The sequence below is a fragment of the Lissotriton helveticus genome, chromosome 2_2 (assembly GCF_964261635.1).
Source record: "Lissotriton helveticus chromosome 2_2, aLisHel1.1, whole genome shotgun sequence".
Taxonomy (NCBI): Eukaryota; Metazoa; Chordata; class Amphibia; order Caudata; family Salamandridae; genus Lissotriton; species Lissotriton helveticus.
The window spans coordinates 339981813-340006590 of NC_136060.1; the positions used below are offsets into that span (position 1 = coordinate 339981813).

General features: G+C 45.2%; 1 protein-coding gene across 1 annotated transcript in view; it reads right to left on the reverse strand.

Moving 5' to 3' along the window:
- JAKMIP1 (janus kinase and microtubule interacting protein 1) overlaps positions 1-24778 on the reverse strand; it is a 1395482-nt gene that overhangs the window by 284864 nt on the left and 1085840 nt on the right. Inside the window, 1 exon segment of the mRNA XM_078678490.1 lies at positions 4005-4103. Within this exon segment, the coding sequence (XP_078534616.1) occupies positions 4005-4103 (99 nt within the window).

The window sequence follows — 24778 nt, forward strand, 5'->3', positions numbered from 1 at the left end:
AAATCACCAGAGTTGTCCGCAGCTGCATAGCCCTCGGCCTGCTGCCGTAGGCCCTCTAAATTAGAGCATTCCTTCCGCACTCAGTAGAATTCCTCCCTGGTGGGACTCTGTTCCTTCTGCCAATTGAACAGTTCAGGTAGGTTTCCCAGTGCTGCAATGTCCTCCCTTGTCGGCTCCAGGGCTTTTTCCATCAGACTCCACCTTCTTCTGGACAATAGGAATTATAGCCGCAGGTTTCCATGCCCTTTCCCCTTCTCTTTTTGGAAGGCACCTGGGTTATTCTTCCAGGCTCCAGGTCCTCCTGACTACCCTCTCAGTCGGCCATGGTGAGGCACATCCAATCAGGCAACCCCAACACCTCCAGGTGGGACCGGAGCTCAACCTATTTCTAGATGGTGTACTCAAGGTTATTACTGAACGGACAATCCACATGCATTTAATCACAGCTACCCTTAAGGTACACCAAAAATTCAATTTGTAGAACTGGAGATATGTAATTTAAAATCCCTTCCATTTTTGGCTGTTTCGTGTGTATAGCTCCACTTTCAAACTGGGCTATTTAATGGGCTCTAGCCTTCTTCTGAGCTGGTGGATATCATGCTACTTGGAATAAGGCAACCCTACATCTTCAGAATCCTACTATCTCTGAAGGTCATCCCTTCACTGCAAGCTTTTCAGTAGCAGTTTCTTGTTTCTTAAATTCCACCCTTTGAATGTCCTTCTGGCTCCATTGTTATTACACGTCAGAAGGGATTTGAAAATCTTTTTTAACACTTGCCCATATGTTATGTAATTGCTAACTTTGTTTTCTGTAAGTTTCTGTATTTGTTTTTTGATTTTTGTACTTCTTCTTCCGAGCTGGAGGATATCATGCTACTCGGAATAAGGAATCCCTAGGTCTTCAAGTTCCTACAGTCCCTGGAAGTCACCCGTTCGTTGCAAGCTTTTCTATAGCGGTTTCTGGGACTCCACCCCTTTGAATATCCTTCTGTCTCCATTGTTTTTGCACACCAGGAGGGATTTGAAAATCATTTTTTAACACTTGTATATATGTTATTACATTGGTAACTTTGTTTTCTGTAAATTTCTGTATTTGCTTTTTGATTTTGTACTTCTTATGAATGGTTGTATTTGCTTGACTGTCATTGTAATTGCAATGTGAAGCTCCTTTGTGCGCCAATTCTTTATATGGTTAGATCGTAAAATAACTAGGCAGCTATATAAAGTTAGTACACCGATCTAACATAACTAATGCTGATAACATAGTATCTATCTTTGAATTGGTATTTCAGAAGAAATGAAAACAAGAGGACAGTACATGAAAGTTAAGTTGCCAGAATGGTCAAGGAGTTGGCCTTGAGTTTAAGACAGCGAAATACATGCTCCTGTTTTGGTGCTAAAACCAATTATAGAGGGTACACCAGAGAGTATCACTAAGACCAGCCAGCAAGAGAGAGATTCAGAGGTATATTATCACAACGTGACAATGAAACAGTGAAAGTGAGACTAATACTGGGGGGGGGGGCACTAGTAAAATAAGGGATTTGTGTAACCACCGTACACAGTTCTGAGGAGGATTCACGTGAAGTGTTGTCAGTGTTTCTGGAGGGAACATGGTGGGAAAGGTAACAACAAAGTATAATCAGTAACGATGAGTTGTCAAAGTGGTACATCGTGTTAAACAAAAGTTGAATTGGAGGAGTCTTGTGAAATGACACACACATACAAAAGTAGAAATTATGTGTAAGAGGCCAGTTCCTATGCGGACTTCAAAAATAGTTCAAGAAGCAATCATATGTCTTGCTCTGAGAACCTAAAGCCATAATATGAGACGAGAGGAGGAGGAATTTAGGAGAGAAGATAGCATGTACTCCACTGGCATGAGAAAACTAAACTCTTGGATGAGAAAAAGAGTATGAGTCTAAACAATACCTGGTACAATCACAGGAAAGCACTAGTACTAAGAAGGAAGTACCAAATGGTAAAGATCTTGGGTCACTGTGTCACGTATTAGCGGGGGTATAAAAGGACCAAGGGGCCAGATGTAGTAAGCATTCAGAATCAGTGTTTGTGACAGTTAAAATGTAATTTTGAAAAATATTAATACAATTTTAGGAGCTTGTAAACTTTTACCAATTCCTAAACTGGGATTCTGAGGGATACCTATTCAGTATTTGGAAGGGTTACGTTTTGAGTGTCCGTTCCAAGTACCGAATTGGTATGTTGGGTTTTAATCTTCTGCCACTGAAATCCAATTGCAAAGCACTAAGAAAAATGCTTATTCCTCAGTTGGAGTGGCAACCTATTCACAAAAGAGAAGGGGTCCACTTGGGACCCCTTTCCCTTGTGGAATATAAAAACAAAATTGTAACATAGTAGGCAGTGTTTCATAGGGCAACCCTGAAACCAATGGTTCACAAAAAGTATTTTTTTCAATCACAGTCCGTTTAAAAAACTAAAAAAACTTGATTTAAGTACAATCACATGGCAGCAAGGCCACCATCCCTGGTTACAATGTGTAACCTACCTCATTAGTAGTCATGAGGTAGGTCTATCGCAACCCACTCCAATTTGGAATATTACAAACCGAATTATTAGTGCATAGGTTGGTTTGTAAAACTTAGTATTTGTCGCAAAAATACTAGTCATAAATTGAGGTCACTCTTTTGGGGCCAGTTATGACTACATCTGGTCCCAGGTTGTGTGGTTACCTACCTTTAAATTATCTGTAACCATTAATTGAAATGGGACTGGTATTGTGATATTCAACATTTCTGCTTGACTATGTATACTTATATCGAAGTTCGCAGCAGAAGCTGCAAATACAGTATGGGCACAAATGAAGGTGCTCTCCTGACACAATGGCCATGTTCAGCCACACTGAAGGTACCTTGTTGTTATACTGCTGATCCCAAATGTGATAGTTAATACTTTTTCCAAAAAATAATACTTTGTATTGTTAACAATTTGTCCCACTTTCACATGTACTAACTATTCCTACAAAGTAAAATGGTAATGTGAGGAAAACAAACGTCAAGGATTGGATGCAGAGGCAAAATAAATCACTGGCTATGATATGGTGAAAAACGTTTTTTATTAGTTCAAAGGATTGCATACATGCATGATTAAGTGGACAAGAACTGGATGGAAAAATAAAAGGATGTAAGTTGTCCTTGCTTTTCCAAAACACAAATGCTGGTTAGTCTGTTGATAGAAATTTCAGAGAGGAAAAAGAGTGAAAAGGCGGCTTTGTGTCCTCACATCACACTTATGTAATTCATGAGACATTAAAACACACCCAGTCCAGTTTTAAAATGTAAAATTGGCATCGACCTGCAGATCGTTGTTCAGCATTCTGAACTGCCTGCCGCATGAGGGAAGCTGTCTGCAGCTCTCAAATCATTCAAGAAATATGTCAAAAAGACAAATGGGAACCGCCTTTACAGCTTTTTGAAGTCAGCGAATTACACTGTTTTGTTTTGTTGTTTTGCTGTCAATTATATTGGATTGTATTACTTGTAAAGATAATGTTAATGTTTCAAATACAAGATATGCGAAATGACTCAAATCATTGGATTGTGAGATAGGATTTCATGGAAATGTGCATGTACAGGTAGGTAACCAAGGGATGTTATTGTTAGGGTAATGCAACCAAGCCAGAGGGGGGCATAGCAGGGAAACTCGCATGCGGGAGTGAGGTGTCATGGCAGCGGAACAGAAATAAACAAAAAAAGGCAAAACCAGCAAAACAAATTAATTTTATTTGATGCATAACAAAACATGCCAGGCATAGATAAATATTAGTTCTTTACATTTTACAGTTTAACAGCTATTATTTACAAATTAAGGCAATTCAAATACACACCCGCCCAAAAATGACAGTTAAAAAGGTAGAACTGGAGTGGCTTCCATGTTTTAAGCAGCAATATACTTTACAAATATTTCAGTCTGGATTCAAAGACAATTTCAGCTCCATTGGATAGTTTACAGAAAGACTCTCTTACTTCAAGCTCTAGCACCCTGAACTCTAACAGCTCATTCTGGTCTTTTGCGTCCTGCATCTCAATCTGCAGATGGTTCTCTTCAACTTCTAACCTGTGGATCTAAATCACAACAGAACAGTGGATTAGAAATAAGAACGTTGTGTGTGCCTCGTAGAGTACATTACTTCATTGACTACTTTACTGAAAGCTGTGAGTGCCTCGTAGAGTACATTCCTTCATTGACTACTTGACTGAAAGCTGTATGTGCTTTGTAGAGTACATTACTTCGTTGACTACTAGACTGAAAGCTGTGTGTGCTTCGTAGAGTACATTACTTCACTGACTACTTGACTGAAAGTTGTATATGCTTTGTAGTGTACATTACTTCATTGACTTCTTGACTGAAATCTGTATAATCTTCGTAGAGAACTTTACTTCATTGACTACTTGACTGAAAGCCGTATGTGCTTCGTAGAGTACATTACTTCATTGACTACTTAACTGAAGGCCTCAAAGAGGTTGTTTGCCTGAAACATAGAGCGGGCTGCCATTCTTCAGTACTATAAATGCAGGAGACTGTAGTATTGGTAGTGGTGCTTTGCTAGGGCCATTAAGAAAATAATTCATGGTTGCCCAGTTCAGGCATAGAAGAAGATGCTAAGAATAATGGGGGCCACATGTTGATTTCTACATGTCCTTTAAAAAACAAGTTACTTACCTTTGGTAACGAGGTATCTGAAAGAGACATATGTAGTTATAGATTCCTTACCTTTAGAATTATCCCCAGGTGTCAGACTGGATCCGGAGAAATTTCCTTTAGCACTACCCCTGCGCGTCGGTAGGTGGGGTCGGTTGACTCCGCGTCTGTCGTCGGTATCGTGTTCAGCAGGATGACGACGTGGTCTCTAGTTAGATGCCGCCCCTGCGCGCTGACATCAGTCTGACACTACTTTCCACGCCAGAAGCGCAGAGCAATGCAAGATACTGACCACTAGTGCACATACCTAGGGCCCTGGAAGGAAGTTCCTATCCCTAGAAGTCAGTTCGCAGAACGGAGAGGATGATTGGGGCAATAAGGAATCTATAACTACATATGTCTCTTACAGATACATCATTACTGAAGGTAAGTAACTTGTTCATCTGAAAGAGATCGTAGTTATAGATTCCTTACCCTTGGAATAGATACCCCATCAATGCCAACCCCGGAGGTGGGTCTGCGAACCAAGTTCATGCCAGAAACTCTCTCCGGAATTGGCTGTCCAGGCAATAATGTTTGGAGAATGTGTGCAGAGATGCGCAGGTGGCCGCCTGACAGATGTCAGGGAGTGGGATTCCACCCCCCAAAACAGTATTAGCTGCCGTTGCCCTGGTGGAGTGGGCACGCAGTCCCACTGGGGCTTCCTTCATTGCCAAGGAGTAGCAGATTTTAATGTATCCGACAACCCATCAAGAGATGGTGCGTTTTTGTACAGTCTGACCTTTCTTGGCCCCCACATAACCAACAAAGAGTTGATCGTCCATCCGGAAATCTTTGGTGCGGTTGAGATTGAAACAAAGTGCACGTTTTGAGTCCAGACAGTGGACTCTCTCCTCCTTGGATGGGTGCGGAGGTGGGCAAAGTAATGTTCTGTCCTATATGGAAAGAGGTAACCACTTTGGAAAGAAAAAAGGGGCTTGTGCGAAGAACTACTTTGTCTGGATGAACAGCAAGAAAAGGAGGTTCGGAAGAAAAAGTCTAAAGCTCTCTCACCTTGCGAGCAGAGGTGATGGCAACAAGGAAAGCTGTCTTCAGAGTGAGGACCCTGAGAGGACAGATGTGAGGAGGTTCGAAGGGAGTGCTCATAAGATAGGTTAAGACCAGGTTCAAGTCCCACTGGGGCATTACAAAGGTAGGAGGGGAAAAGAGATGAGTAATGCCTTTTAGAAAGGTGCATCCTTTTCTATGTTACACATCGAGAGGTTGGAACCATTAACGTTTTCAGTGGCAGAGGCCAATTCAGCAACGTGGCTTATCCACGGGTTAATAACTCTCCCGTTCCCTCTATTCAAGTTCGAGGGCTGTATGAAGTACTTTGCAATTGGAAGATATGAGCCTCTTGGGAGTGCTTATCTCCATGAAGCTTGGTCGCTTCCATTTGCCTTAGGGTGGGTAAGGAAGTTTATTTGAATGGTGAGGATTGCACTGAAACACCAGATCACTCATTGATGTGCAGACACATCCAATTGCATGGCTCTTGTAACCAGAATGAGCCAAATTTAGCCTGTATTTTTAAAGGTACACCTGTGCCTGCTATCGTGCCCACATTCACATTACTGACAAACGGGAGCTATTTACTTTTAAACAATGAAGATTGTTGTGAGTTAATAAAAGGAATTGTAGTTACCGTCAGTGAACGTGTGGTTTGCTGTAAGAATGTAATGTATCCTCCCCTGCATGGGAAGCTTGATGTTTCCATCTGGCCCAAGATTCCGACCTTGAAAGCAGAGTTCAACAAGATGAGTCGCATAAGAGCTCTGTTGTCCTAGAAAGAAGTTGCCCTCACATCTGCTCGTGAGACATTCGCCCTTCATGTGGCTAACACCCGCACAGAGGTGCATGCTTTATTAACCCCTTCCATGCTGATGACGGCCCCCGTCCATCATGCATCACGGTGGGCGTGTGCTGATGACGGCTGGGGGCCATCATGATCCCGCCCACTCTTTAAAACGGCCGTACAGCGGGAAAATTCGCCGCGCATGCAAGAGGTTAAATACTGATTTGCCCTTGCATTTCGGTGAATTAATTCACACTATCTTTAATGCATCCTCCACAACGGGGCTGGGCAACTTTTTTAAAGTTGTAAGCAGTGGCCTTGTGACTTCTTTTCAAACTATATTCGGTGTCTTCCCTGCTTTCTTTCATTTGATCTTTTACAGCCTATTTGGTGGATTTCCCTTACTGCTGGCTCTAGCTGCAGGCGTTCTTTTATTGTTTTGTTTACTTCAAAATGGATGCACATTCTGTGTTTCGAGACGAGCTGTCACGACTGGCGCTGTTTCGCAACCGAATGCTTAAGTACTATGGAGCGCTGCCTCTTGCTACTTTGAGTGCAGCTTATGGATTTTCATTTCGATTTTCCTACTTTACATGCGTCCAGCCTGTCTTTCATTGCCTGAGTTGCGATTTTGACTGGGCCCTGGATTTGTGTCTCTGTAATACGGTGTCTCCTGATGTGGATTATAATCAGCTTATGAGCCCCTTAGTTGCTCATGAACTGCTTTGTTCTGATGGAGGGATTATGGCCTTTGCAGCAATGCATGGAATACTGGGTCGTTGGAATGTGTTCGCAGCGGCGCAAGATTTCTTGGCACGCAGCTTCCTTGAAAACCCACTGAGTTGTCCTCTGATGGTGCTAGAGGCTCCGGTAATTGAAAAACATGTATGTTGTTTCCCATTGTTAAATTGGATGGCTGAACTATTTTCGGATGAGAACAGTGACTTCCTGTTGGAGGCTGTTGCTGCATATCTTGAATATTCATTGTTAGGATGAATTATGTCATCGCCTCTCTCTCCCATAACTGAGGTCATTTATTGGACATTGAACATTTTTTTATTTTTTTCAAGACTCTATCAAAAAGAATCTCTGCCCCAGGCCTATTGACTTTGCTACGGCCAATAACTAAATTTATTGGATTTACATTATTATTTGACTAGGAGGATAAGACAACAATTTTTCTTCTTATGTTTTCCTTGTGCAAATTTGAAACTGGTTCTGACTGTTGTTCTTGAACTCTGCTTTCCAGAATTTGCCCCTTATCTTATTATATCTTATCCATGCTCGGATCAATGGAGGGTGTCATGTAGATAGGCTTTGCCTTCGCACTGTGTTAAGTTAGCATGAGCTTATTAGAAGTTTAAAGGCCATTTTACCTTTCTGCTGCTTCTGCACATGGCACATATTGTTATTAATGCTTTGAGCCTACTAGAATATTTCACTTCACATGTTTTCCTATAGTATCAGCTTTGCTTGGTAAGCTATGTCTGAACAGTGAGTGCCTAGGCCTTCAAGGTTATTTCAACACAGTGGTTGTTGTTCGGTTTGATCAGCGCACGTCCTAGACATAACACATATGCAGCTGTGGCCAACTCTGGCTTTTGGCGCGTTTAATAATGCACTGCGCAGAGCATGCTCACACACTTGATGAATATTCGCATGCAGAGAGCTGGGGTAGAAGATGATGTGATCCATTTCTCATAAGACCAGAGGTATGGGGCCACCCAAAGAGACCTTATTTAGATATAATATAATATACTAGCAAGGGAGGGTAAGACTGAGGTGCCATTTAGCCTTCTTCCCTTTAGCATTTTAACATGCTTTCTCCCTTTGTATTTTATGGACTAGTAACTATGCTGATAACCTTGTTGCTTATAATATGCTTGCTTGTATTAGCTAAGATACTGCGCCTGAGAACACGGCATTAGAAATAAATATTTCAAACTTGCACGTGTCTTCATGTACTCCTCGTTTTGGATTGGTATGTTAGTATAACAAAAGAGTGTTCATGTGTTCCACATTACCTGAGGTGTTCTAAGTACATGTTCTGGGTTGTCTAATCATTGGGAGTATAGAAGAACCAATGAGACACTGATTGCTAGTCTGGTACGGGATTTTGGATACTGAGGTGAGTTTTGGTACACCCTAATTCACTGAGGTTCTAAGTCTCTATGCACAGTTCTGTGAAGGAGCAGAATCCCTGCGACAGTAGGAGCTAATTTTGTATGCTATTTCCTTGTGACCTACGTTATGTGCTGTGTGGTGCGTCCTATAAAATATGTCTGGCCTGTCTGTGAGACTACGCCCAAGTTCTGTCTCCCCGCGGTTTTGACCTGGAGTCTTGTGGTTGTGTGTTATTTTAATCAGGAGCGAGAGATTTCAGATACAAGTTTCTTGTTGTCTTTTTTTAGGAACAACCATTTCTCGAGGGGGGCCATAGGTCTGCTTGCTTTAGGGCGTATCTCTGTGTTGAGCAACCAGTGGGTCAGCTGAGTGTGGGTAATTCTATCTTTCTATCTTGTTCAATCAGGGAATATTGTGTCTGAAGTAGTTCAAATGGAATGGACCCTCGTGATCATAGAGGCAGCCAATTTGTGTGCAGCGACCTGCCAACCATGACTTAGCAAGGCCCAGGGACTTACCGGGTGGAAACTCCAGGTATCCGAACAAAGGAGTCATGGGAGAAGGGGAGGATGAAAGCCCAGCCATCTCCACAACCCTATCCCATATTTTCAGTGTAGGGCTGGTGCCTGGGCAAGAGTAGAGACCCCAAGATCTGTGGGCGCGGGGGAGCCAGACCTCTCTCCAAATATGTTAGCCCGCTACAGTTTGGTCCATAAAGATCCAGTGCTTTTCCGTCATTGGACGGTTCCACTCTATCAGATATCTCAACTGTGCGACTTGGTAATATCGCAGCACATTAGGCACCGCCAAGCCCCCCTCTTGCTTAGTTTGTTGCAGCAGTTGTTTTTGTAATCCAGGCTTTGTCTTGCCCCAGATAAAGCGATCAATCTCTCTTTGGAGATTGCGTAGCACTCCCGAAGGGGGAGAAAGGGGAAGTATTTGGAAGATGTATAGGGCCCGGTGTAGGACATTCATTTTCACCGCAGCTATTCTGCCCAGCCACGAGAGAGATAAACGTTGCCATAGCTCTATGTACTGAGGAACTGTGGCCAAGAATCTCGAGTAGTTGGCCTGCACAGTTTTAGAGAGGCTCCGAGCTAGTACTAGTCCCAAGTAAGAGAGATCAGTCTTCAGCCATTGGAAGTCGTACTGGATTGATAGTGAGATTTAGTCATTGTGATTTTAGCATGCTGACTTTGAAGCCCCAGACAGCACCAAATGCATTCCGCTCTGATATAATGGTGTGAAGCGAGGACAGTGGGCGAGTAATGGAGAATATGCTATCTTCTGCGTAAACCAACTTTCACACATGAGGATTCAGCGGATACTGCACTAGCTCGATTCAATGATTCACTTAAGCAAGCCATCGACACTCTGGCCCCACTAAAGCTACATAAGCAATATCCCTCCTCCAAGCAAGAAACCTGGTATACACAGGAACTCAGAGTAGAGAAGCAGAAATGCAGACGAGCGGAAAAAGTATGGAGGAAATTGAGAACTGAGGAGAACAAGAAAATATATCAAGAGGCCCAGTCAACCTACTATAAAAATATAAAACAAGCCAGGAAAAACAGTCTCACCCAACAACTCGCGGAGGCGGGTAATTGCCCAAGGGAGCTCTTTAAAATACTACAGAGCTTTGTGAAACCAACAGCCTGTGAGAGCCCCGATGAATTCTCTCAGACCCTCTGTGATGAGATCTCGGTGTTCTTTGAAAATAAAATCAATCTCATTTATGATAAAATAATGGCCTCTAGTAGCGCTGGGAATAAGAATTTTCTCCCACATAACTCATCCAAACAAAACAAAAATCAATTATTATCCTTCCCGCCAATCTGCGACATAGATCTTCCCCCTCTTATCAGCCACATAAAATCTGGGTCCCCCAATGACTTCCTTCCTGCCAAAATGGTCGCCCCTCTGACCACCCTCTTAGGACCTTCCATTCAGTCTGTGATGAACATCTCACTGACAGAAGGACAGGTCCCAATGGAATGGAAGAAAGCGGTGGTGAACCCAATAAGGAAAAAAGCGGCATCCCCATGGACAGATCTTTCGAATCTCCGGCCCATCTCCCTCCTGCCGTACATCAGTAAGATGACCGAGAAGCACGTGAACACCCATTTATCCAAATATATCGAAGCAACGGAGGGCCTGGACTACTCACAATCTGGGTTCAGGCCCAACCACAGCACCGAATCAGTCCTCCTAACAGTGACCAATAACATCAGGATGACGCTGGACGGAGGGGAGTCCATGATTCTGGTGCTGTTGGATCTATCCGCTGCTTTCGATACGGTGTCACACGAGGTGCTTCTCGGACGTCTGAGGGATGTGGGACTAGGGGGTGTGGCTCTGTCCTGGATGGAGAGTTTTCTTTCAGGCCGCTCTCAAGAAGTCAGGTTGGGCTCCCACAAATCCATCTCTAGGGAGCTCACCAAGGGAGTGCCACAGGGCTCATGCCTAAGCCCCACATTATTTAATGTGTACGTGGCCCCCTTGGCTGACTTAGTGAGATCCTTTGGGTTCACCCCGGTGTCGTATGCCGACGATACCCAACTTCTGTTCCCTTTTAAGACCTTCACGCCTGCACTAAAAAAATCGTTTGCAGATGGAATGAGGGCAGTGTCAGAGTGGATGGCTAAGAACTGCCTACAATGTAATGTAGGAAAAACAGAAGTAATGTTGTTCGGGGAGGCAGCGACACTATGGTCCCCCGAGTGGTGGCCCTTGGAACTGGTACCTGTCCCCAGTCCTAAACAGACCGTTAAAAACGTGGGGGTGCTATTAGATCACGCACTAACATTGAAAGATCATGTAAACCAAGTGGCTGGCACCTGTTTTTGTGCCATTGGACTGCTGAGAAGGGTTTTTCCATACTTACCTGACAGTCATAGGAAGACACTGGTCCAGGCGTTAGTCATCAGTAGATTGGACTATTGCAATGGTCTTCTCTTATCAGCTAATGAAGAACAGCTCAACAAATTGCAAATAGTCCAAAATACCGCGGCGAGGCTTGTCCTTAACGTTCCACCTAGGACTCCCTCCCGCCCTCTGCTGACTAAACTCCACTGACTCCCAGTGCGGCAACGCATTAAGTTCAAAATCTTATGCATTATTCATAAATGTCTGTCAGGTACCGGTCCCAAGTATCTGACAAAAGCTTTCTTACCTTATGTTCCTGGACGCTCCTTACGTTCCAGCAATCTGCAGTTAATACAGGTACCCAGAATTAAAAAATCCAGGCAGGGAGGCCGCGCCCTGGCCCACACTGGACCTGTCCTCTGGAACTCACTGCCTCATATACTGAGACAAATCACTAACCCCCTAACCTTCCGAAAGTCCCTCAAAACTCATTTATTCATAAACATCTAAACCACATAATCAAAGTCTAACTATCCCTCTGACCATGGATCAGCACGAGTTATATTCTTCCACTGGCAAAAGCGCGGAGATACCCCTTTGGGGGTCGAATCAGGCGCTATATAAGAATATATAAAAAAAAAAAAAAAAAAAAATAAAGGCTAATCAGGTGATTATCGGCCCCAAACAAAATTCCCATCGCCTTGAGGTTGTCTCGTAGCTGCTGTGTAAAGGGCTCCATATATAATGTGAAGAGAAGTGGGGAGAGCGGGCAGTCTTGCCTTGTACCTCTCCCAACAGTGAATTTGCTAGAGCTCACGCCATTGCCTTGCACCACCGCACTAGGAGTACTGTATATGCTTTAAATCCATCGCTCAAAGAGCTCACCCACCCCAAAGTGCATGAGTTGCGAACAAGTAGGGCCAGTGCACTCAATCAGCGTCAATAGTCAATAAAAGAGCTTCCTCCCGTGAGCGTTGTACCTTATCAATGAGGTGACATATAAGTTTGGTATTATCCCTATATTGACATGAGGGAATAAAGCCTGCCTGGTCCGGGTCTACAAGGCCAGGCATCTGGGAGTTAAGCTGATGAGCCAGGATGCTAGCAAATAACTTCACATCAACATTAAGTAAAGAAATCGAAGGAAGTGAAAAGGAGAGGAGCTAATTCCCTTCAAAATGTCTTTTAAAAAATGGCGCTAAACCCATCTGGGCCTGGTGATTTCATTGGCTTCAAGCTCGCAATCGCTGAGATCACTTTGTCAGTTCTAATCGGTTGGTTGATAAGCTATGATTCCGCGAGTGGAAGAGGTGGTACCGCTGCCGACTGTACATAACCCTGAGAGTTTGAAACTATCGCGGGGTCCCCAGTGTATAAATTGCTGAGCGAGTGTGCGTATGTATGGACTTGACTATGTTCACGTGACGCTTGCTGCGCAGACAGTGTGACAATATCCACCCTCCTTTATTGGTCCCTAAATAAAATTTATGTTTAAGGCAAAGCATCATGTATACTGCTCTATCTAAGTCAATGCAATAAGTTGCGATCTTTGCCTGTTCTAATTTACGCCATATTCTGTGAGCCCGGTGCACTTGTGTATAGACTCTAAATCCAGTACTGACTTCTCCAGCTCCTCTCTCTTGTCTCTCCGGGCCTTATTGTTGTGTGCCGCTTTTGCTATGAGAGCTCCTCGGGCTACCAACTTGAGAGCTTCCCAGACCGAAGAGAGGTGGACCTCACCTGTGTCATTCTGGGCCAGGTAATCCATGATTATCTACCTAATTGATGAGACCACTTCAAGGGAATGCAACAGCGTTTCACCTAGATGCCATGGCAGGGGCTGGTTAGGGGACTCATGAGCTGTTAAGGTGAGTGTGATAGCAGCATGGTCTGACAGTGAGCGGGCTCAATGGGAGAAGATGTTATCCGAATTGAGGCCACTGGGAAGGCCAGGGAGTGATCTAGGCAAGCTTAGTTTTTATGCGCAGCCGAATAAAGTGTATAGTCCCGTTTATCGGGGTGTTGCAAACACTAAACATCGCGCAACCCACAGCCAGCTAACTAAGCCAGGCCTCCTGGGGAAAAGGCCCCAGCATGCCCAGTCCTTTGCCCGGAGCAATCCAGTGTTGCATCCATTACAATGTTGAGGTCTCTACCCACCAACATTGCCTGGTAAGGGGACTGAAGGACGTTAGCCAGTGCATCAGTTATAAAGTCTTCCTGACATTTGTTTGGAGTGTAGAGTGAGGCTATCATTAAATGAAATGTGCATATTTGCACCCGGATGGCCAAGAGCTGGCCTTTGATCTCAAAGCAAGTGCCTAAATTAACCCCACTGAAGCGTTTGGAGAAAAGGATAGCCACCCCTCCCTCCTTCCCTCTTCCTGAGGACCAGAGTTGCTGGGGGAATCTCTTAGTATGCATTCTATGTGCGACCAAGTGTGTTTCTTGGAGCAAGCATATGTCCCCTTCCGAGTGTTCTATAAAGGAAAGGATCCCTGATCTCTTAGTAGGGTTGTTAAGGCCTTTCACATTAAGACTAAGTATTTTTGTCTACATTGTCTGGGGAAAAGAGAGGGCTAGGCGAATGTGGGCATATCATTCATAAAACGTGCGAGTGTCAAGCGCTCGGGAGAGGTCAGAGTGATCCAGAGATGGGTCAGCCCGTACAACAGCAGACAGTCGGAAGGGGAGCCCCCAAACGAGACCCCTAGAACCAAACAGAAGATAGAAAACTAGAATAAACAAGAAGTCCAGTGAGTTCTTCATGACTTGGAAGGCTGGATCAGAGGGGTCAGCCAGAGCACAGCAAACCGGCAAGGAACATTAGAGTTGGGCACCTCCGTCCCTACTCATGGGAGGACCTTCCCTGTACAAATGTATAGTACCTCATAAGAGGGGATCGGCATCAGGTTTGCTGTCACAGGAGAGGGAACACAGCACCTCTGACCATTCTTTAGCAATGGTGGCCAGATCCGGGCAGCGAAGTTCCGGGCACACAACCTTTCTAACCCCACGTGTTCTTGCCCTGGGATTTCTCATCAGACAGTGGATGAAGGGAATCCTGATCAGGAAGTTCAAAATTAATAATCTCACAGTCCTCCGCCAGGACGCACAGTTGGTCAGTTTTACCAGACATTTGGAAAATAACACGGAATGGGTGGCCCAGGAGTAGGCGATACTCTGGGAGCGAAGATGACTGGTGACCGGACAAAACTCTTTCCTCTTCTGCAGGGTGGAGGCAGCAGGATCCTGGAATAATCAAAAGGTATTGCCTTTGAATTGCGTTTGCTGAAAAGATCTGGCAGAACTGAGGATCACCTCTTTTTCTTTAAAGTTGTGAACACAGACCAGTACATCACGAGGCGGACAAGGAGGCGCACGAGAGGGACCGACTCTATGGCAACGATTTAGCTTGATGTTGCTCGGCACATTGTTCCCAAGGATGTGGCTGAATAGGGCATGGATATAGCCCTCGAGGTCCGTGCCCTCTGTGCCTAAGGGGACCCCACAAATGCGTATGTTATTCCTTCTTGATATGTTTTCTAGATCTTCGGTGTGGGCCTGGAAGTCCAGTTGTTGGTCCTGCAATTGAATGATCTCCTGTTGAAGGGCTTCAATCTCTAGTCAGAAAGCGCTCCTCGAAGGCCACGACTCTCTCCCACCTCATCAAAATCTCGACGCACCTCCCTGAGCTCCATTGTGAGGTCCTTTTTAACAGTCTGCAGATCTTCCCTCAGAGATGCGAACAACGCCTCTAAGAATTCACGGGTCCCTGCGCTCTCCCCCCCCTCTCCGCCTCCCATGGGCCGAGGGCCCCCCATTGGTAATTTTTCCTGCTGGGTATCTGCCATACCTTTAAGCAGCATGTCTTTGATAGATCCGTCTTTTTTCCCTTTTGCTGTGGCCATAGATCCCGGAATATAAGCCCCCGGGCCAGGGATATAAGTCGGGCCGAACACACAGAGTTGCAGCCCGAGCACGTCCAGGTGCAGCACCAGGGTCCGGACAGTGCAGTTCTTGAAAGGCAAGATTGCGGTCACAGTGCAGCTGCTTTACTGCTCGGCGACCAGGGGCGTCCAGCAGTATGCTTGGCCCTATGATTGCCTCCTCGAGGGCCCCTAGACAGGACGACCCCAGTCACAAAAAATATAAGGCTGCGTGGGAAGGAAGGCGGGTAGGCACTCACATACCTCTCTATGGAGGCTGCCGGACACAGGACAAACTTCAGGTGGGGCCTGAGGAAGCCCAAATCCAAGGGGGTCTAGGGTCGTCCTTGCCACCTCCCAAGTATAGACAGTGGCGTACACGTGCCGTCTTCAGTAGTCGGCCCGCAAAGAGTAGCTGGGAGGTGTGGAGTTACGGGGGGCCACCCACATCTTAGACGGCCGAGAAGGGGGCCAGGCCTCCACCGGATTTAGGGAGCGTGGGTTCAATTGTCACCGTGGGCTTCTCAGGAGAGCTTCCAGTAGGCTGTGAGGTGAGTTGTATGAAGGGGACAGGCCCCTTATTGGTCTCATCCCAGGGGGCCTCAAGTGGCTGCCCGCGTTTGTCGCTGGCCTCTGTGGTGAGGGAAGGGTCAGCACGGTATGTTGTCCCTTTTGAAGAGAGATTCAAGGCTTACGGGCCCCAATATGGAGAAGGCTGTGCAGGAGAAACGGGCCTTAGTGTCAAGCCGTGGCGGGCACGTAGTTCACTCACCGCTAAGGGCCCCAGGACCAGGAGTCACAGTGTGAATCTGGGGGTTGCTCCAGTAAGCTGAAGGGTGGGTTGCATATAGGGAGCAGGTTCTACGCCAGCCTTGACACAGAAGGCCTCTCCAATACGATGGTGGCAGCCCCCGTGTTATGCTGGCCTTTGAGATGGGGGAGGGGTCAGGTCAGTGGCGGCGTGATGCACAGACTCCTGCTGGGAGTTTCAAAGGTTTATGGGCCCTACCCCAGGGCTCCAAAAACAATGCTGACTGAAGTGATGTGGGGGCCGGAATGGGGAGTGAGCTGGGAGAAGAGGGCCTTCACAGCTGTCTGCAGCACGCAGTTAGATCACTCACCGCCAAAGGCCCAGATCTTTGGTTCAAGCCTCCTCCCAGCTACAGGCCTTCGCACGCCCAACCGCACCGCACCGCAAAGTCCTCTCGCGGTCCAGGCCGGGAATCAGCGCAGGTGTGAGTTCCCTCAAAAGGCAGAACTCCCGCAGGTCTTGGTGCCAACCCCCAACTGTACCTCCACCGTCCTCGGAGTGCGTTGCAGCGCACCCACGATATGTGCAGCTGATTTCTTTGGGTCGTCGGAGGCCTCCACTGCTAATCAGGCCTTCTCCTGAATACGGCCCCCGAAACACCTGACCGCGCCACAAGACACCTCCTGCAGTCTGGGCCACGGGAGCCCACGTTTGTGTGCCGATGCGAGCCGCCACTTGGTTCTCCCTCACTTGGGAGTCTTCGAGCTGGTACAACAGCTCCGCCTCCGTGAGCATCGGGCGCGTAACAACATGCCTATGCTGCAGGCCGCAGATTTCTACGGGCTCACAGTCCCGCTGCGCTACTCTGTCCCAGGTCGGACCAGACCACGCGCGACCTTCGCTTGCCCCCATCAGTCCACGATCCCCCCAGTAGCGACCCCAGCCGTGAGGAGTGCCTTAGAAGGTGCTTTGACTTGGCAGGGACGTAGCACCGACAAAGCATATCCGCTCACCCCGCCATCTTGGCCATGCCCATCGATAATATTTTTAAATGACATTTTAATAATGCTGGAAATGTTAATTGAATTCTCATTATTTATAACGTCCTGTTGCTTTCTTTTATAATATTCTGTGAAGCTGTTTTAGATGTGCTAAGAAACAGACTGTCCCTGTATTAATAAATACTTTTAACTTAAAAGTGTTCTTTCTCCTTAGTGCTTAGTGCCATGTGTGTGATACTCTGAATAACGAAATAAGGTTGTTGTTTTAAGTGATTTTTAGTTACCCAAAAGCAATACTATATCAACACATTGAATAGTGTCTCGTGGGGCTACAATAACTTATCTTTCACATTCATCCTGGTGCATTGAACTAAGTTCACCTGTGACACCCATAGGTGGGAAAGCACACGTTGTAGAGTTACGCCAAAGTCGTAACAAAACATAAACTCTTACTTCACATGATAAGAACAACTCTAGATCTGGAGACTGCAGATTGCAAGAAAGACCTGGAGCCACACCACTGTAATTCCTGCAACTTCACCCAGTCGAACAGTCATTCAAGCAGGTAGAATGCAAATAGGACAAGGAAGCGCAGCGATGCCAAATGATGCTCATCTAGGAAGATGAGGAGATCCTTTTCATTCCTACCCATTATACTTCATTTCCTCTGAAAGGTCCACAGCTTGGCTGAAAATTATGTAAACCAATGTACGACTCTGTGTGTTTTTAGATTGCTACCTTGATCTCTAGATTCTTGTTGGTGTTTGGTGAGACAGAGTTGGGGGCAGTAATTTGGAATTAGGGGCCATATGTATCAAGGCAAAATGTTTCGCAAACGCCGATATTCGCAGAATTCCGGCGTTTGCGAACCCATTTTCGCTAAATGGTATGTATGAAACAAATTATGGTGCAAAATAAGGAATCGCTAAATTTGCCATTCCTTATTTAGCGATTGCATTTAAGGAATTGCAAATTTTGCGATTCCTTAAATGCAATGTATCAAGGAAAAAAACATTCCAAAATGCCATTAAGGAATCGCAAATTACCACCAACTTCTAGTTGGTGGTAAGTTGCGAATTCTTTTAAAAAAGCATTTTTTTTAAAATCAAAAGGTGCCATGTGACACTCATACATGCCCTTAGGGCATGTATGTGCGCCATATGCGCCCACATGTCATTTTCAGGGGTGCAGCAGGGTGTTCTTGAGACACCCTTGCACCCTTGAAAATATTCACAATTTGCGATTAGCAAATTGCGATTCACAAATTTCCCCTTCATTCGTATGGGCCAGGAGGCCCATAGAAACGAATGGGAAAGTATTCCTTAATTGCGAATTCGCAATTTGAGAATTCGCAATTAAGGAATATCAGGAAATCGCTAAAAAAATGTATTTTTCTTGATACATACCATTTTGCGATTCTGAAATAGCGATTTCTTAAAAATCGCTATTACAGAATCGCAAAATGGTTCCTTGATACATATGGCCCTAGGTTCCTTAGGCTCTGCACTGGTTTCTTAAAGAGGGGATTCATACTGTTTGTAGGTGTTCCTAATTGTGAAACATATAGCAAATGACACCAGAAGGTAATACATTTGGAAAAACATGCCAAGATAGAAAATGACTGCGAAGATGAGCAGGTTTTCCTGAACTCAGTAACATTAGTGCAGTTCTTAGAGAAAATTCAGAATCTGCAAAAGTATTGTTTGTTACTAGATGTACTTCACATAAAAGAAGAAATCTCTGTAGTCAGCTGGTAAATATAATTTCTATTTTGCCGTTTTACAAAGTCTAGCATCTGGATGTCCCTAAAGACTTGCAACACTGTCTGAACCCTGAACGGAGGCTGGCTAGAAACTGTGGTAAATGAATCATCATGAATGGAGAACTATGGATGTTTGATGTCTCTTTCCATATAATTTTACTATAGAGCACTAGGTACGTCATCATGCTCATTGTAGCACAAAAAAGGAAAGGTCCTTCTCTAAACCTGAAAGCTAGATGCTGTTGTTTTATCTCTCTACTTTGATCCCATACCATACCATTAGGTTTAGAACCTTAAAGATGCAATTACTGTCCGACACAGATTGACTAGTTGGTAGATGTTCAAAGGTAGAACAGAGTAACCTAGTTGTACTGCTGAAGTGAGCACGGTATATCATTTATTTGTCTTCATATGGACAATCAACTGCATTAATACTAAAGTTAATCCCCGTACCCCTGGATGCGGCTAGGCAGAGGGCATAGTTTATTCGAGTAGGGACTTACGTAATTTTAACCCTGCAATAAAAAATCTGCTATGCCCTAGGTTGGCCCTAGACAAGGACAAGATCAACACCATGAGCTCCCATTGTATGTGCTGTCAGACACAGCTCCCCACTATTCTAATGAGTATATTTATAAGTATAAGACCATATGAGTCTTACACCATATGAGTATATGAGTATATTTATAAGTATAAGACCACCCAGAAAATTGTAAAACCAGCTCTTCTACTGGGGGAGCACAGAATTAAATTGGCTTTCATTACCCAAACTTGGACCGACAATAGCTTTGGCCCTGATCTGGTAAAAGCTACACCGCTGGGCTTTCATTGTTACACCCTGGATCGGTCCAATAAGAAGTGGGGCGGTCTTGCTATACTCTACCACAATTCACTCGCCCCTAAATTTACACCAGCATTTAGTGTGGCCTGTGAGGCCCTAGCTTTTGAGATCTACTCTGAATTCCACAGACCGTTTAAGGGGATGTTGATATACCGGCCTCCGGGCTCCAAGGGAAGTTTTTTGGAGTCCCTAGATTTGATGCTCGAGGAGGGTCTGTGCCTGGAATCCTTCTCAGTGATGGGGGACTTCAATTTCTATCTCGAAAATCCCAAACATGCTGAGACCTCTAGGCTAAATCAAATCCTGGGTACTGGTAGCCTGGAGCAAATGCTCAAGGTGGCAACACATGAAAAGGGCCACACCCTGGATGGTATGTATACCAACAATAAAGACATAATTGAGATCATGGTCTTCCCCATTCCTTGGTCTGACCACTCGGCAATTAAGTTTGGACTTAAACCATTGCGGGCGCAGTCCGTAGACCACAAACAGAATCGCGAGATAGGCACCAGATCTTGGGGTAAGCTGGATGTGGAAAGATTAGGAAACATCCTACTGAACTCCATGGTCCAGCCTCCGGTAGATGTGGATGAAGCTGCATCCAACTATAACACCTGGCTCACCAATGCTTGTGACCAGCTAGTCCCTGTTAAAAAATGGGTTCCCAACAGGCTCTGCCAACTGCACCGTGGTACTCGGATGAGCTCAGGGCCACAAAATTGATCTGTAAATATGCAGAGAGGGATTGGCGGAAATCATGTTCTGAAGGGATGAAGGAAAAGTATAAGACCTGTACATCCAGCTACAATCAAGCTCTCTTTGAAGCTAAAAAGGAATACTTTTCACTACAAATAACCAAAGCCGAATCTAACTCTAAAGAACTTTTTAAAACGATCTGTAAACTAGCCAAACCCACTGACCCTAAAAAACAGGGTGATGTAGAGTTCTGCAATAAAATGGCGGATTATTTCAAAACCAAAGTTGAAACTATCTTCATCTCCTTGGTAGGTCAAATAAATGGAAAACAGGCAGATTCAAATCTCACTGACTCAGTCCACCTAGTTACCACCCAAGGCTCTCTGGATCATTTTACCCCTATTGAGAATGCTGATCTGAGTAAACTGCTGCACACCATAAAATCCGGTGCTCCAGGTGATCCTTGTCCTGCGGGAATTGTTAAGCTAATTCCAGAAATCATTGGAGAAGTTCTGACACCCCTACTAAACTCGGTTTTACATACCATAATTTTTCCTAGGGACAGGAAAAAAGCCTCCGTGCTCCCTCTGCTGAAGAAGCAATCTTTGGCCCCAAGGACTCAAACAATTATCGCCCGATTTCCAGACTCCCGCTGCCCGCCAAAGTACTGGAGAAAGAAATGATCATCCAATTTAGTAATTTCATTTTGGCTAATAATTCCTTAGACCCTTCACAGTTTGGATTCAGAGCCTTTCACAGTACTGAGCTGGCTTTAATAAAATCAATGGAGGAGATCAGAGAGGCTGTGGATAGGGGAGGAAGTGCCATCCTAATCCTCCTGGACCTATCCGCGGCCTATGATACAGTCCACCATGGGGTCCTGCTGAATCGGCTCTCGGACATTGGAGTTAAGGGTTTGGCTAGAAAACTGTAACACTCCTTTCTGGCAGATAGGTCCCAGACCGTGGATCTCGATGGGAATGTCTCTGACCCCTTTTCGCTTCCTTGTGGGGTGCCACAGGGCTCATCTTTGAGCCCTACCCTGTTTAATATCTATGTGGCCCATTTGGCTAATATCATCCGGTCATTTAGGTTCCAGCTCACCTCCTATGCTGATGACACACAGATTGTGTTGTCGCTTATGGAGGGAGCGGAAAGAGAGGCAGGGGAAAGGTTTCAGAAATGCATGAGCTCCATTTCCATATGGATGTCAGCCAACTGTCTAAAGCTCAATTCAGCAAAGACGGAGGTGATAAAGTTCGGCAACAATCCCCGGGTTTGGACACCGGACTGGTGACCAGTAGAGCTGGGATCCTGTCCAATACCCTCTAGGAAAGCCAAGAATCTGCGCTGCTCTGGTTCCACTCCTATCTGTGGAACAGGAGACAAGCGGTCTCCCTCCCTCCATTCCAATCCTCCTTCACATCGGTACCTCAGGGAGTTCCGCAGGGCTCCTCCATCAGCCCCATTCTTTTCAACGTGTACCTGTGCCCGTTGATCAGGTTAATTAAGTCCTTTGGGATAAAAAACGGTCAACTATGCTGATGACACGCAGCTCATCCTCTCTTGGGAAGGAGTAGATTCCACTCCTCTTATCTCCTTCCATGACTGTTTAAGAGAGACGGCTGGGTGGCTTCACAGAAACTCCCTCCAATTTAACGCCTCCAAAACAGAGGTTTTGTTCTGTGCCGGCACTGGGTCACCCCGCCAGTTTCCAAGTGACTTCTGGCCTCCAGACACGATAGTTAAACCTCTACCACTTTCCTCGGTTCGCAATCTGGGAGCCATGCTCAATAATAAGTTGAGTTTGGAAACCCAGGTGGCAAAAACAGTAGGGATCTGTACTGCCTTGTTACGCTCCCTGCGTAAAATCATGCCACTCCTCCCGGCACAGGCTCGGGCGTCAATAGTCAGGTGTACAATACTTAGTCGCCTTGACTATTGTAACGCCCTGCTCCTCGAATCTCCAGTCACGCTGGTGGACCAACTCCAAAGAATTCAATCTGCCGCCGCCAAGCTGGCTCTTGGATGGACGAGAAGGTCTTCGGCCTCTGCGGCCTTGGCCGAGCTACATTGGCTCCCCCTAAAGCAGCGTGTGGCATTCAAGTCCCTCTGCATTGTCTTTAAGGCTCTGCATGGACTTGGGCCCAAACCTCTGCAAGCTTTGTTTCGGTGGTACACCCCCACTAGAGACTTACGATCTTCATCTGCTCGCCTGGTAATAGTGCCCAGATTCTACAAAGCCAGAACAGGGGGCAGGTCCTTCAGGGTCGCAGCGGCCAAGTTATGGAACAGTCTGCCCCCGGATATTCGCCAGATCCCTCATCTTCTTCCATTTAGGAAGCGTATTAAGACCTGGCTATTCCCCTAAAAATTTTCGGCTTGCCTGCACAGACACCTCGGCATTCGTCATTCTTTATTCTTTTCCTTCTGTAGAGTATTCGCTAGCGCCAGGAAGCCTGCAAGGTATCAGTGCGCTCTACAAATACCTAAAATAAAATAAAATAATAAATAAGAATCTGGGAGTCCTAGTGGATAACAAACTCACTATGGGGGACCAAGTGAACCAGGAGACTTCATCCTGTTTCTTGGTCCTCAGAATAATAAAAAAAATCAAGCTCTTCTTCTCAGCCAGCAACCTAAGGACGGTCGTTACGGCCCTGATTTTGTCCCGTCTGGGCTATTGCAACAGTCTCTATCTTAATGTACAGAAACAACACATGTACAAGTTGCAACTGGTCCACAATGCGGCAGTCAGATTACTATCGGATACTGCGAGGTTTGCCTCGGTTAGAGGTGAGCTGAGGAAACTACACTGGCTCCCCATCCCACTGAGATCTCGGTTTAAGGCTCTTTGTGTGGTCTTAGTTCAAACATCCATGTTCAAGAAAACAAATTGGGGAGGCAGAAGTTTCTTTCACTGTGCCTCTAAAGCATGGAACAAACTTCCATTCCAATTAAGAAATGCTTCTAATTTAATCTCCTTTCGTAAGCGTCTGAAAACTTGTTTTTTCTCTCAATAACAGTCTACCGCTCTCCCAGGCAACCCAGTTCTCAGCGCCAGGACGCCCCAGGGTAACAGTGCGATTTACAAGAATAAATAACATAACATAATATAACATAACACTGTAGCCATGTCCTGGACTCTCTGAAGTACGATCTTGTGATTAAATGTGTTAAATGAGTCCCTAACATGTTAGCCCTGTACCACAAGCAATTCTAGGGTACGATTAATGCTGGGCGAAGGTCTGGTAGATATATGTGAAATCATGTTTTTTTTGGTCATGATTTAGGTATAAAATGAAAGCTGGCTATGTGGTGCAACATTTGAACATCATTACAAGGTGAACAGTTCAGGTACAGATGTGCCAAATGCAGGTAAGAGGTTAAGCGGTGAAGATGGCAGAATATAAGGATGCGCCCAATGGTTTCAGAGGTATCACTGTATAAGCTGAACAGTGAAGCTGTTACCAGGAGATAATTGCAGGAGCTGATATGTGGAGCCAAACTATCTTCCCAAAAGAAGAGCTGGTTTCCCTACCCGAGAACCAACATTTTGTCAATCTCAGTGAAGGGCATATTTCCCATGACATTTCTGAGGTCCACAGAAGGTAAAGTGGAGATTTAAGCAGAATTGGAGCGAGAGTCTTCGGGCGAATAGAGAATATCTGAACCCATATTGCAACGCTTGTTAAAACCATATAGGATATGGCAGCATTAAAACTGAAGCATATCAGTTCATTCGTCGAGTCTCTATAAGGAAGCAATCATATCAACTCGGAATACCCATCGATATTGAACATATCCAACAAAAAGAAAAGTATTACTAGGTCAAAAGTCATGAAGTGCCAGCTTCCCCTAAAGACACCATCATTTTATTGATCACAAAGAGATATCTTTTGAAAATAGCTCATAATATAAGAGGGGATAGGGTGCTAAAAGTGGTGCCCTTAGGTATAAAAGCGAAACTAAGGAGGACATTTAGTAATTTTATATCGCAACACAGTGCAGCAATCACAGCGCAAAGGTGTGAGCATGATGTCTAGCATAGATTTTGTACTGGAATAATATCCTTTCAGAACAAAATACTATGCCTACACATGCTTTAAAAATGTTCCCACATTGATTGTGGGCTGTATAGAGCAGCACTCAAGCAATGTGTGAAAAGTTAGAAAGAATGAAACCACTTCTCCTTATTTGTACCTGCCCTGAAGAGGCATTCATTTTGGGTGCAAAGCACTGTCTACCATTGTGAGTAGACAGGTTTTTGAGTCAAACACCACTGGTGGTAG